The sequence below is a fragment of the Rhinolophus sinicus genome, chromosome 5 (genome assembly GCF_057876585.1).
Source record: "Rhinolophus sinicus isolate RSI-liver-muscle chromosome 5, RSI-T2T, whole genome shotgun sequence".
NCBI classification, from domain to species: Eukaryota; Metazoa; Chordata; class Mammalia; order Chiroptera; family Rhinolophidae; genus Rhinolophus; species Rhinolophus sinicus.
This window is the reverse complement of record NC_142505.1, coordinates 56,401,066-56,414,321: the sequence shown is the minus strand read 5'-3', so window position 1 is coordinate 56,414,321 and position 13,256 is coordinate 56,401,066. Positions and strand designations below refer to the sequence as shown.

At 42.4% G+C, this 13,256-nt stretch overlaps 1 protein-coding gene across 20 annotated transcripts in view; it reads left to right on the top strand.

Moving 5' to 3' along the window:
• Positions 1–13,256, top strand: part of CADPS (calcium dependent secretion activator) — a 465,169-nt gene that overhangs the window by 123,028 nt on the left and 328,885 nt on the right. For all 20 annotated transcript variants that reach the window (XM_074313221.2, XM_074313220.2, XM_074313223.2 and 17 more), the window contains exon 3: positions 8,393–8,725. In XM_074313221.2, coding sequence (XP_074169322.1) covers positions 8,393–8,725 — 333 coding nt within the window. The remainder of the gene's footprint in view (positions 1–8,392; positions 8,726–13,256) is intronic.

The window sequence follows — 13,256 nt, the reverse complement described above, 5'->3', positions numbered from 1 at the left end:
AGATTTGCTTTTGTCTGTGTTGGCTTTATTCCTAGGCATGTTCTCTCCGTGCTACCGACTTAGCAACCCCAGGAGCAAAGAGCATACATCTTTACTGAGAATACCAGCAAAAGACCCGGGGGTGACTTAGTTGGAGTGACGTAGGTCATGTGTGCTTTCTTGAGCCAATCACAATGGAAGGGGGTGAAATAGGCCCGAGACAAATACTACTTCGAGACCCTGAGTACAGGCTCAGTCCCACTGAAGTCATTTGAACTGAAAATGCAATGGTTTCCTATTAAGAAATTAGGGAGATTCTTACCAGAAGAAGGGGTAATGTATGTTTGTCAGGAAAAAACCCCCACATATATTCTCCTTCTAATTCTCTCTCTCTCTCTCTCTCTCTCTCTCTCTCTCTCTCTCTCTCTCTCTCTCTCTCTCTCTCTCTCTCTTCTCTCTCTTTCCACCCCACCATACTACACCTTCACATTCCAGGTTACCAAGGGTAATGTCATTAAGGAAAAAAACAAAAACAAGAAATATTTTCCTCAAAAAGTTCTGAGATTATCATACTAGAAAAAGTCAGTTTCAGCCATTTGCCTGTCTTACTAAGTAAGGCAGAAATGGTTTGTCAACACACTAGAGTAGTAAAGAGCAGTTTCTGTCTGTGCTCATCCAGCCCAGTCTGAACCCAGCCTGCCACCATCAACGGCAAGCTGGTGAGGCCTGGCACCTGAGCTGGGCCAGGGTGAAGGGAGCCCCAGTTTCCCTATGGTATTTGATCCTTTGCTGGTGGCCCTGACTATCCAAGAGGGTCCAGCAGGGCAGCAGACGAGTCCTTTACTCTCTCCCATCATGGCTTTGAGGGCTGAGTGCAGGGGTAGGTGCTGAGATGTGGCCCAGCAACCCAAACTGGTCCCACAGCCAAGTCCTCACACTTCAAAGAGTCCACTCTTGGCCTCCACATCTTTTCTGACTCTCAGCCCTCTTAAGACAAACGTCTAAAACGTAAGCCTCCATTCTCACCTTCACCTCCTCATCCCCCTACTTTATTTTGATTTCTTCACATGCTGATCCTAGCATCAGAGATGAGATGGATGGAAAAGTTTTACAAAAACTTTCTCACTTAGATCTGGCCTGGAAGGAAACATGGGGGATTTGGTGGGAAGTGGGGCTGTAGAATGGGGAGGAAGACATGCGCGCACTTGCGGAGAACTCTGCAGCTGCGCCTGGGCTTCAGGTGGTGGGACTGCTCTGCCTGACTGGTTTGGTTTGGTTTGGTTGTTTTTTTGTTTGTTTTTTTTTAGCTGATCTCCTCTAAAAAAGGCCCGGTTGGTTTTTGTCAAACTAGCTTTGAATGTTGTATCAGACAAAATTTTTCAGTTGCTAGCAACAGAAACTGGCTGTGATTAAATTAAGCTTTAATAATAACAATAACAACTATTGTTGTTGTTGTTGTTATTAAAAGAAATAACTGAGCATAAAGAAAACTGGAAAGCAGGGCAGATTGACTTTAGGAAGGCAGGTAGCAGGCTATAATGGACACTCTATCATTGGTATGAATCCTCTCCAACACCATTCCCTCCTGTGCCTCCACACTCTGAATCTGAACCCCAGAACGGGAAGTGTGATTGGCCAAGCTCAGGTCCCAACTCACCACTTGGCTAAGGAAGGACAGGGTCCCATGGTTGACAGTCCCATTGAAACTGTGTAATGACAAAGAGGTTTCAGACTGAGAGGCTGTTCAAAGAGGAAAGGATGGTTGACAGGCTAAAAAATGCAAGTGTCCTCTATACAGGGTGACATATTTTGTTTAGTCTTTATGATTGAAGTTTTTTTATTAAATCTAAGAAAAGTAGCTGTCAGGTCACACCTGGCTGTTTCTCTGAAATGAAGCTGTATATTTTCCAATATGCAAAACCCACTATAACTCCTTAGTGGTCTTAGAACAGACACATCCCTAGGAGAAGAGAAACTACCCATTCTGAAGGCATTCGTCCTTACAGGAAAGCCAGGAAGGAAGGACGAGGCAGAGGTCAGTGTCATTAGGAGGACAAGTTTAGTGTCCAAACAGTGTACGGTCGACTTCTAATTTGGCTGTATGGTGACGTTGGGATGCCAGCCAAGTCTGAGCCTCAGTGCCTTCCTCTGTAATAAGACTGATCGTGCATAATTGTTCTCAGGGTTAAAGTGTACACACACACACACACACACACACACACACAATCACACACACACAACCTCATCTTGAATCTAGCACCTGGAAAGTGCCATTATGAATATATAAAGGTTAGAAGGAGAGAATGGTGGTGTGGTGCCCATCTAGTGCGTAGAAATAATAGCAAAGAGTTGAAAGTTGATAGAATCAATCCACTCCCGAATTTCTGGGCCTGGGCTTGGGGTAAAGAAAGTACAAGGTCAAGACAAGGAAAAGAAGTATAGACAGGGGAAAGGGAACTGCTTTTGCTCCTAAACGACCACCACCTACCATAGGTCATGGCCCCAGATCTGCACTGGAGTTTGTCCTAGGATGCCTTACCTTTTGGTGAGGAATAGCTTTGAGATCCAAAGGTGTATTTTATTTTAGAAATTAATATGAACCTTGCCTTACCAAATGTAAATTTTTACTTTTTTTCACATAGGAAGGGGCACTTTAAGTGATTTTGCAAGTAAAACCTGCCAATTATAAAAGTGGACAGTATAGGAAAAAATCTAGATGAAATAGTTAGAAAAATACCTATAATCCCATCATCCTGAATGACCACTGTGAAATTTGGGTATATATCTTTTCAGATACTTTAATATATCTATAAACATAAAGATAGCTGTTTGATTTCCATATTAAGATGGGAACTATTAATATCCCACTTGTTTCATTAGCACATGGTTTTCAATCCCCTTTCTATGTCGGCAAAAGTCACACATATGACAGTCATCGGTAAAATGTTTTACCACCTAAGATGTTCTCAATCCAGGGTCATGCTTCGATCCTCCAACCCCATCTCCCCCCTGCCATTGGAAGTCTCTGGTTTAACAATACATCATGGACATCTTTTGATGCTAATGAAAAAAGTATTATTTTTTCATGACTGCATGATAGTCTTTTAAAAACGAATAACTAACTTTTGTTATATTCTCGTAGCAGGCACCGTGCTCACTAGTTGACGGACATTGTCTCATTAAATCCTTACCCAACTCCTTCAGGTAGGGTAGTTAGGATTCCCATTTGAGAGTTGAGGAAACTAAAGCCCCAAAAGTTAAGTAACTTGCTCAGGTTTCAAAACTAGCGACTGGTATAGTCAGGATTTGAACCCAGGCCACGTGGCACTAGAGCCTGTGCCTTCGGTTATCTGTGTGTCATTTATTAGAAGCGACCAGGTCGTTGTTGTATGTGTGTGTGTTTTAATCTCATTTACTCTAACATCCAGATCTTTTTGTAATTTATGTCAGAATGATGTGATTTGTAGAGCAGGAAAGTGCCTGACTTGGTTTCTCAGCCAGTCAGCAAGAAGTGGGACGTGGGCCAGCTTCCCCCCGCCCCGTACTGTGTACAGTCATTAAGTACTGATGTGCTCATGGCTTTCTGAAACAACCTTGAGGTTGCTTGGCGCTGGCGATGGAGGGGAGGACTGATGGATGAGGTCAAGTCACTGAACTGACTGCCCTTCACCGTTCCATTTTTACTTGTTTATCTTCCATCTCCCATTATGACCTATCTGGAAGTTGGCAGAAGAGTAGGGCGGATTTATGGATGGGCCGCATAAAACTGTGCCTGGAGAGGAAGTCTCTTGCGACAGCCATTGACTGCCAAAAACAAAAACTGAAAACAAAAACACCAGATAAAGCTCTCAGTACAAATGAGTGTCAAGAGTGGTTTTAGAGGCACAGAAGCAATCAGTCCTCAGTGGCTGCATTCACTATGGGGCGAGGCTGGCCCAGGCCCCACTTCCCTCTGACAGACGGAGAAGCCAAGACGGATGATGTGCCTGGAAAATTAGTTTTCTGCTGCCACCTTTTCTCCCCCGGGCTGCCTTGCCTCCTTTCGGCACTCCATCTTTGCTGTCTCCTCAATCTTCAGCCTCCTTCCTCCACACTCGTGACAGCCCACTCATCTCCCCTCATCCTGGGGTCTGGCAACCATATTTTACCTCTGGACAGATGGAGCCTCTCCTTTTCAAAGTCCTTTCAGTTTAATCCTCATCAAAGAAGACTGTCTGGATTAACCCTGTGTGACAGTGAAGGAGAGTAAGGTTGATAGAGTTTAAGTGACTTGGCTAAGGTCATCTAGTAGTTCGACAAATATTTTTTGAGTGGCCACTATGTACAAAGGAAGGGACTATGTGAAGCAGATGATGTGTCACATAGGAATCACCCAGCCGGTTATGGACACCAGCTGGGACCAATGTGCCAACATCCTCATTTCTTTTTTTTTTTTTTTTAATTAGTTTCAGGGGTACAAAACAATGTAATAATTAGACATTTATCCCCCTCACAAAGTGATAACCCCCTTCCCCAACTTACTACCCCTCTGACATCGCACAGAGCCATTGCATTTCCACTGTCTCTATGTCTCTATTCCTAATGCTGCACTCTATTTCTTGTGACTGTATATATATATATATATATATATATATATATATATATATATATATATATATATAATTATAGTTGACATTCATTATTGTTCAGCTTCAGCTTCAGGTGTACAGTGCAGTGATCAGGCATCTACATCATCCCTGAGGTGGTCTCCCTAATGAGACAAGTGTCCATCAGGTACCCTACCAAATCTTTACCACATTATTAATCATCCTTAATTCTTACCACCTATTTTCAGGTCCCATGGAATATCTAGTCTCAACTGTTTGGAGAGACAATATATTGTGCTTGCTGCTTTCCCCTTTACTTTCCTGCCTGCATATAGATATAATCTCAGTAGGGTCTCTGCTTTGAGAAGGGTCTTTTGTTCTTATTCATTCACTCATTCAACATAGTACCAACTGTGCACCATGCTGTGTCTTAAACACTCAGGAGAAGTAATAGGAAAAAGTAGCTACAACTTCTGCCTTCCTGGGACTCAGATATTAACCAAAGAGTCACAAAGACAGATGACAAATGGGAGCTACGAAACGTCTTTGGGGGAAAGGAATGTGATGCTGAGGGCTTATAACTGGGGCCAGCCCTAGTTTCATGGGCTGGGACACTGATATTAACCGATGGGGAAGAGAGTATGGCTTCATTGTTCATTGAATGTTGCCAAGTCACCTCTGATGTTCACTAGAACAAAAACAAGGGATTAACCCCTTTGCATCCCCTCTACCATCATCAGTCACCTGCATTTCTATAAGTGCTGCCCACTGGGCTGCTGCCTAGTCTCCTGGCCCTTTTCAGGTCTGTTTTCTACATTAAAGACAGAGAATGTGAACTTGATTGTGTGTGTCCCAGCTTAAGACCTTCATGGTCTCCCAGTGCCCTTCAAATGAAGACCCACATACCCAATGTGGCCTCCCATGCCCTTGGCATTCTGGTCCCTTTGTGCCCACCTGACACGGGTCCTTCCCCACTCCTCACTGCCCCAGCCACACTGGCTTCCCCTTATTTGCTCAGACACTCAGGGTCTTTACATAGATTGTTCACTGTCTCTGAAACACTCTCTCGCTTTCACTTCACCTAACCATCTTTCACATATCACCTCAAAGGACTCTTCCTCCAGGAAGGCTTTCCTGACCACACATTAGAACAGATTCCTGATTATATGCACCCATGGACTCCTGTACTTTCCCTGGATAGCACTTATCCCAGATTGTATGATATTTGCATGGAATTATTAAAATAATGTCATGGAGGTGTGCAGGCTGGATCTGCATCTGTTTCCTCACTGCTGTGTCCCTGGCACCTGGCACAGTGACTTCTACCTACTGAGTGCCCAAAGAAAGGGAAAAATAAGCTTGTAAAGAAGAATATAGGCAGCCGGATGGCTCAGTTGGTTAGAGCACAAGCTCTGAACAACAGGGCTGCCAGTTCGATTTCCACATGGGCCAGTGAGCTGCACCCTCTACAACTAGATTGAAGACAACGAGCTGCCGCTGCCACTGAGCTTACAGAGGGGTGGACGGTTAGTTCAGTTGGTTAGAGCGCGAGCTCTCAACAACAAGGTTGCCGGTTCAATTCCTGCATGGGATGGTGGGCTGTGCGCCCTGCAACTAGATTGCAAATGGCAACTGGACTAGGAGTGGAGCTGCGCCCTCCACAACTAGATTGAAGGGCAACAACCTGGAGCTGATGGGCCCTGGAGAAACACACTGGTCCCCAATATTCCCCAATAAAATAAAATAAAAAGAGTATAAATGTTACAGCTGGAAGGACATCCCCAACATTTTATAGTTCAACTCCTTCAATGTGCAGATTAGAAACAGGAGAATCAGAGAGGGAAGGCGACTTACCCAAGGTTATACAGCAAGTTGGTGGTAGAGCTGGCCTGGGACCATGGTTTATAGCTCCTGCTATATTGCCTTCCCAGAAACTTCTATTTGACTCAAAACTTTGATGTTCTTTGAGATGGAGATCTAAAACTGAGACACAATGTAGAAACCATCTGTATTAAGCATTAACAAATTTTCAGATGAATTCTTTGGCTCATGAAGGCTTATAAAGCCTGAGGATTTATTTGAAACTTTTTTTCTAAAATTGATTTTTATTTTATTTTATTTTATTTTATTTTAAACTTTTATTTATTTAAGTGTGTTTTTCCAGGACCCATCAGCTCCAAGTCAAGTAGTTGTTTCAATCTAGTTGTGGAGAGTGCAGCTCACAGTGGCCCATGTGGGAATAAGAGCACTGCACTCTAACCAACTGAGCTAACTGGCCACCCTAAAATTGATGTTTAAATGAAGTCTAAGATCTCAGCTAAGTACCAGTTCCCAGGCTCAGGTGAATGGGCCACTGCCTCTAGCCTGTGAATCAAACCCTCAGCCCTCCTTCTTTCTAAGTGAGTTCATTAAATCAGTAATAAATGGAGGCCACCTTTCTAATATCGCTCTTCCCCAAGAAAGGCTTTGTGAGGAAGCAGGAGGTGATGAGATGCACCCCAAGCAATGCCATCTCATGGCCATCAAGGGCATTTCCTGAAATCTGACAGAGTAATGAACATTTGTTCTGCTTCTGAAAGGATATTTATACACCTTATGAAGTGTGACCAGGACACAGCTCAAAAGTGTCAGAGTTTCATCTCTGTGAATACGAAGTAGCAGCTTCACTACCTTGTATTTCACCCAGAAGAACCATGTAGCTTGTGTAAGCTCCCAAATGGTTGGCACTGCAGTAAAAGTAAACTCTTCTTAATGCATGGCTTGGTCCAGGACCCAGGCAGCACCAGCAAAACAACTTAGGGTTCCCCACCAGAGGACAAAGCTTTCCCACCAGGCAGGGGAGACCCCTAAGGAAGGAAGAAACCAAGGTGAAGTCAAAAGACCACACATTCAAAGTCAGCCAGTTTGAGTTACCAAAAACAAGTCCCTTCCCCTCTCTGGAGTCTTGATTTTACATGTACAAAATGGACTGAATATAATGCCTACCTTCTATGTTCACTCACTCTGAAAGTGCCAGGCTCTGTACTAGGGACAGATGGTTTTGTGGGAAACAAGAAGGACACAGTCCTTGACCATGTGGAGTCTACATTTTGGGAAGGGAAGATAGACATTAAATACATATGTGCTTAATTCAATTTCCATTGTAATGAGTATCACTGAGAGGATAAAATGAGCTATAAATAGTGGTTAACATTTAAGTGCTATGTGCCAGACATTGTGCCAGATACTTTATGTATAATAATAGTGACAAGCACAACAACTACTCCTAAGGCATTAATACCCTGTTTTCCTGAAAATAAGACCTAGCCGGGCCATCAGCTCTAATGCGTCTTTTGGAGCAAAAATTAATTAAAAGACACATTAGAGCTCATTGTCTGGCTAGGTCTTATTTTTGGGAAAACACGGTATGGGCTATTTTTAAAAGTGGTTTTCATATATTAACTCATTTAATCTTCATTTTAAAATATATGTGATGCAGAGACTACTATCCCCAGTTTATAGGCGAGAACACTGAGTTACAAAGAGATTAACTTGCCAAAAGAAACACAGCCACTAAGTGTCAGAGAAAGAACTCAGGCAGTCTGAGCTCAAATCTAGCTACCAGATTTTACCTCTCAGGATATTACTCGTTTAATCCTTGCAACAACCTGGTCAGTACTGTTGTTATTCTCATTTTCCAGATTTGGACACAAAAGCAAAAAATGTGCGTGACTTCCCTGAGTTTGCACAGCCAAGAGTCCCCCACATTGGGGCCTCCTGCAATGCCCGGGAACTGGTATTTCCAGGGCCAACTTCCCAATGTTTTTCCTTGTTTTCTTCTTGCTCAGGTGTTCCTGAAGAGTGACCGCGTGGCCCGCATGGTGCAGAGTGGGGGCTGCTCCGCCAACGACTCGCGGGAGGTCTTCAAGAAGCACATTGAGAAGAGGGTGCGCAGCCTGCCCGAGATTGACGGCCTCAGCAAGGAGACGGTGTTGAGCTCCTGGATGGCCAAGTTTGACGCCATCTACCGCGGGGAAGAGGACCCCAGGAAGCAGCAGGCCCGGATGACCGCCAGTGCAGCCTCCGAGCTGATTCTGAGCAAAGAGCAACTCTACGAGATGTTCCAGAACATTCTTGGCATCAAGAAGTTTGAACATCAGCTCCTGTACAATGCGTGCCAGGTAAGTTGTCTATCACCGGGCCCAGAGCGGTGAGTGGGCAGGCACATTATGACTTAGGTGTACCCTTGGCACTGCTGCCTTCTTGGGTCATGTGTTGATTAAAAAACATTTTACAACTGCATTGGTAAATGTTGAATGTAATTCAGGTTAGAATATATTCATGTTTTTCTTTTGATTTTAAAAGAAATTAAAACATTTTTGTGATCCCCTCAAGGCCTCGGGTCCAGGCACTGTGCTCATTGTGTCTAATGGGTAAATTGACCCTATGAGTAAGGCCTGGCTCCCATGTGTAAAAGAACTAAAATGTCAAAATAATGTTTTGTTTTTCTTTAAAAAAGATTGTTTTGCCTTTAAAATAGGAGGTGTTTTCCAGAGGGGTTTGTACTTCCTCAGCTGGGGCGACAATTGGACTTAGCACCTGGGCATCAAGAGTAATTATTTAAAATAGAAGGCCTGAGTATATCTTACTCATATAGTCACATCATGAATTTCTGAGTGGATCTGAAGGGGCTAGCTGAGGCTCTATTTGGGCTCACCCTAAAATGGGCTTAAATATTCTCTGAATCAGGGGCTGGGGGAGTGAGTTTCCCTATATCTTCATTTCCTGCGAATCTTTCCTTTATATTCATTCATTCATTCATTCATTCATTCATTCATTCAACAAGTATTTATTGAGTGCCAATTTTTTTTTTTTAAGGATTTTATTGGGGAAGGGGAACAGGACTTTATTGGGGAACAGTGTGTACTTCCAGGCCTTTTTTCCAAGTCAAGTTGTTTTCCTTTCAGTCTTAGTTGTGGAGGGCGCAGCTCAGCTCCAGGTCCAGTTGCCGTTGCTAGTTGCAGGGGGCACAGCCCACCATCCCTTGCGGGAGTCGAATTGGCAACCTTGTGGTTGAGAGGATGCGCTCCAACCAACTGAGCCATCCGGGAGCTTAGCGGCAGCTCAGCTCAAGGTGCCGTGTTCAATCTTAGTTGCAGGGGACGGAACCCACCATCCCTTTCGGGACTCGAGGAGTTGAACCGGCAACCTTGTGGTTGAGAGCCCACTGGCCCATGTGGGAATCGAACCTGCAGCCTTCGGAGTTAGGAGCACAGAGCTCCAACCGCCTGAGCCACAGGGCCAGCCCAAGTGCCTATTTTGCAGTGTCTGTACATTTTACTGTCATTTGAGAGAATTTTTTAAATGCACATTTTAAGCCCCAATCCTAGAGATTTTGATTGTGATTCTCAGGGCAGGGCCCAGGAATCTATTTTAAACAAGAACCTCCCTTCCTAGTAACTTTGCTATTCTTCCCTTCTAAGAACCATTAGAAAAACTTGGCTGTGCCCTGGTTCCCCTGTGCCAACTCTGCCCCTACAGTAGGTTAAATGGAGACATTGTAGTGTATTGGCTGAGATTTGTGCCTTGCTCAGAATCAGACAGACCTAGGTAAACCTTAACATGACCCCTCACTAGCGGTGTGGCCTTAGGGAGCTAGTTAGCCTCCCCACACATGAGCTTGGGATGAAACTGTTATAAGGATTCAATGTGTATAAAGCCCAGTGCAACACAGGACACTTAAATGGTTGCAGTTAATATATATTTCAGTGTCCTGGAAGAGGCAAAAAGTCAAGGAACAGTATCAGAATGGCAACACAAAGTTTTAACATAAAAACTGCAGGGTTTTGAGGCTTACTTCTTTCCACCTCCATGGCTACCCCCGGTTCAAAGCACCAGCATCTCTCACCTGGCTGACCAGTGTTAACCCAACAGATCATTCCGACCCTTCTCTTGCCCATGGCAATGCACTCAACACACAGCTGGAGTGATCTTAGCATGTAAATTGAATCATGCCAGTCCTATGCCTAAAACCTTCCAGTGGCATCCTAACACCCTTAGAATGGCATTTCAACTCCTCACTATGGCTTGAGGCAGTGCATGAACCAGCCTGCTTATACCACTTTCCTGCATGCTCACTCACTGGCCTTCTTTCCATTTCCCCAACATTTCAAATTGGTTCTGGACCAAATTTCAAATTGGTTCTGGACCTTTGCTTTTGTTCTCCCCTCAGTTCACAGTACCCTTACCATGACCTTGGCATCAGCTTAAATGTCAACTTCTCCAAGAGGTTGCCCACGACCACCCATCTAAAGTTCTCCCTTGCCTCACACCTCACCAAGTCACTCTATCCCACCCCCTGATCTGTTTTCATCACAGCCTTTACCACTATTTTTTCCATTTCGTATTCATTCATTTTTACTTGCTTATTATCTGTCTTACTCCCCCTGCTCATCCTTCACCAGAATGTTAGCCTCCAGAGGATGGCAGTTCATCTTTGCCTTCCTTACTCACTAACATTTCCAGTGCATGAAACAATTCTCAGTATGTGGTGAGTGGTCAATCATTGCTTATTTAATTAATATATGGATTATAGCCGATGATTTTAACTGGTAAATAGGGTCAACCCTCATAGTTTGCCCAGAACTTTCTGAATGTTTTAATAAGTAGAAATCTATTTAGCATTTCATAATGTAATACATGCATTACATTTGAATATATTCCTGACATTCTACTTTCTACTGAGCCACTTCAATTGAGGACACTAATTGCCAACCCAGAGATAAAGGGTATCTTTGATTAGTAAAGAAGTATTTTAAAATTCTCAAGTAAGTCTCAATATAAAATTAAATTTAATTGTTCTTTTTATTTAAAACTTACTGCATTCCATGTGACATGTTTAGATTGAGGTAAGCAGGTAGTGTCACCATCTATGCCCATCAACACCTCTACCACCACCACCACCTTCACCAATGGAAGATGGCTTATCGTAGCTTCCTAAAGACTATCATCACCCTGGGTTATGAGTAAGATTCAAAATTACAGACAGAATCAAGTGTTCCTAAACCTGATACACACAGAATTATTCTAGGAATTATTTTTCTCATTGCAACAGTTTATTACGTGTATTTTCTGTTCTTGCTCAAACATCTGCATCATTGGAATGAATCCATCGCTATGCCATTTTTTATCTTGGTGTTTTTGAACTTGATGAATAGGGCTGAGTGGCTGGACCACATTTACTGTTTTGTCCTAAAAAAATGAATTAATTTGACTCACCTTTTCCATGAGTTAGAAAAAAATACAATAATATAAAAGTTATATCCCCTCTCCCAAGAATAATGATTGTCCCTTAATTAAAAGAGAATTGTAAGAAATGTAAAGTGAGGTTCTTCTTGGGATAGGAATAGTTAAGGCATTTAGCATTATATTCTAGACTCACACCTAAGTCTGATTAAGGGCTTCATGTCAAGAGAAATTAGGACAAAGAGTATATGCAGGTAATTCACAAAAGGAAAAAATACAAATGACTTCTAAATACATGGTTATTTTTACATTCCATGTCTTTAGTAATCTGAGTTATATAAGTATATTGGCAAACAGTAAAAGTATTTTAAAAGAAAACAAACAATGGTAATAATAATACATTGCGAGTGTTATAGGAATGGATATTCTCATAACTGACCGTTGGAATAATTTATTATGGTAAACTTTCTATAATCTGTTAATTTTCAGCAAAACACCTTTATAATGGATAAACCTACTGAACTAGCAGCTTTCCCTCTAGGAATTTGTGATAAGTAAATATTCAGAGATATGTACAAGAGTGTTAAGTTCCAAAGATGGTCATTGAATATGGCAGTGAAAAAGTGGAGACAATTTTAATTCCCAACAGAAGGAGATTAATTAGACTTTGATTTAATCACCCTGAGAGAATACTGTTCAGCCAATAAAGTCGTTGTTGAAGAAGAAAGCTTACCACATGGGAAAAATGTTCACTAGCTATTGTTAAATGGAAAACACTTAACAATAAAGGCTGTCAAACAGAGTATGAAGGCATAATTCCATTTTTATGGGAAAAGTGCTGGATGGGTGAAAAAGAAAATCTTAACTGTGCTTATCTTTGGTGCTAGCATTATGGTTGATTTTTATTTTTTTCATTTGTGCTTTTCTGGGTCCCCAAATTTTCTGCCTTAAGCATATAGATATTTTGTAAATGGAAACAAATAACAAAAATCTCAACCAAGAAACTATCAAAACAATGGGAGAAGAAGAACATTATCTTCTGCACTGTTTTCTAGGCTTCAGCCATTAGCATACCATCTTAATGAGTTTTGTCATTTCCAAGTACCATCTGTATGATTACTTATTTAATATTTCTAACTAAACCAAGTCCTAATTCACTTTTTAAACCTATCTTTATCTTTAGAAGTAAAGTATGTGAAATCATAGCTTTGAAGTATCCCGTTGTTTTAAAAAACAATGTGAGTTAAGGTGATACATAACCATCTAAACAGAAGCTCTTCATCAGTCTGCCCTCTTATCTAACCACAGCACCAGTGATGTGGGACACATGGCTCGGGTGACTAGTCCTGACATCCTGAGGTTGGTGAGCCCTCTGACGCTATCCTTGAAAATAGCCCCAGACTGACCAGAACAGCTTTCACATACGTCTGCATTTCTCACACCCTGCAGTCAGGTTTCAGAAATTAT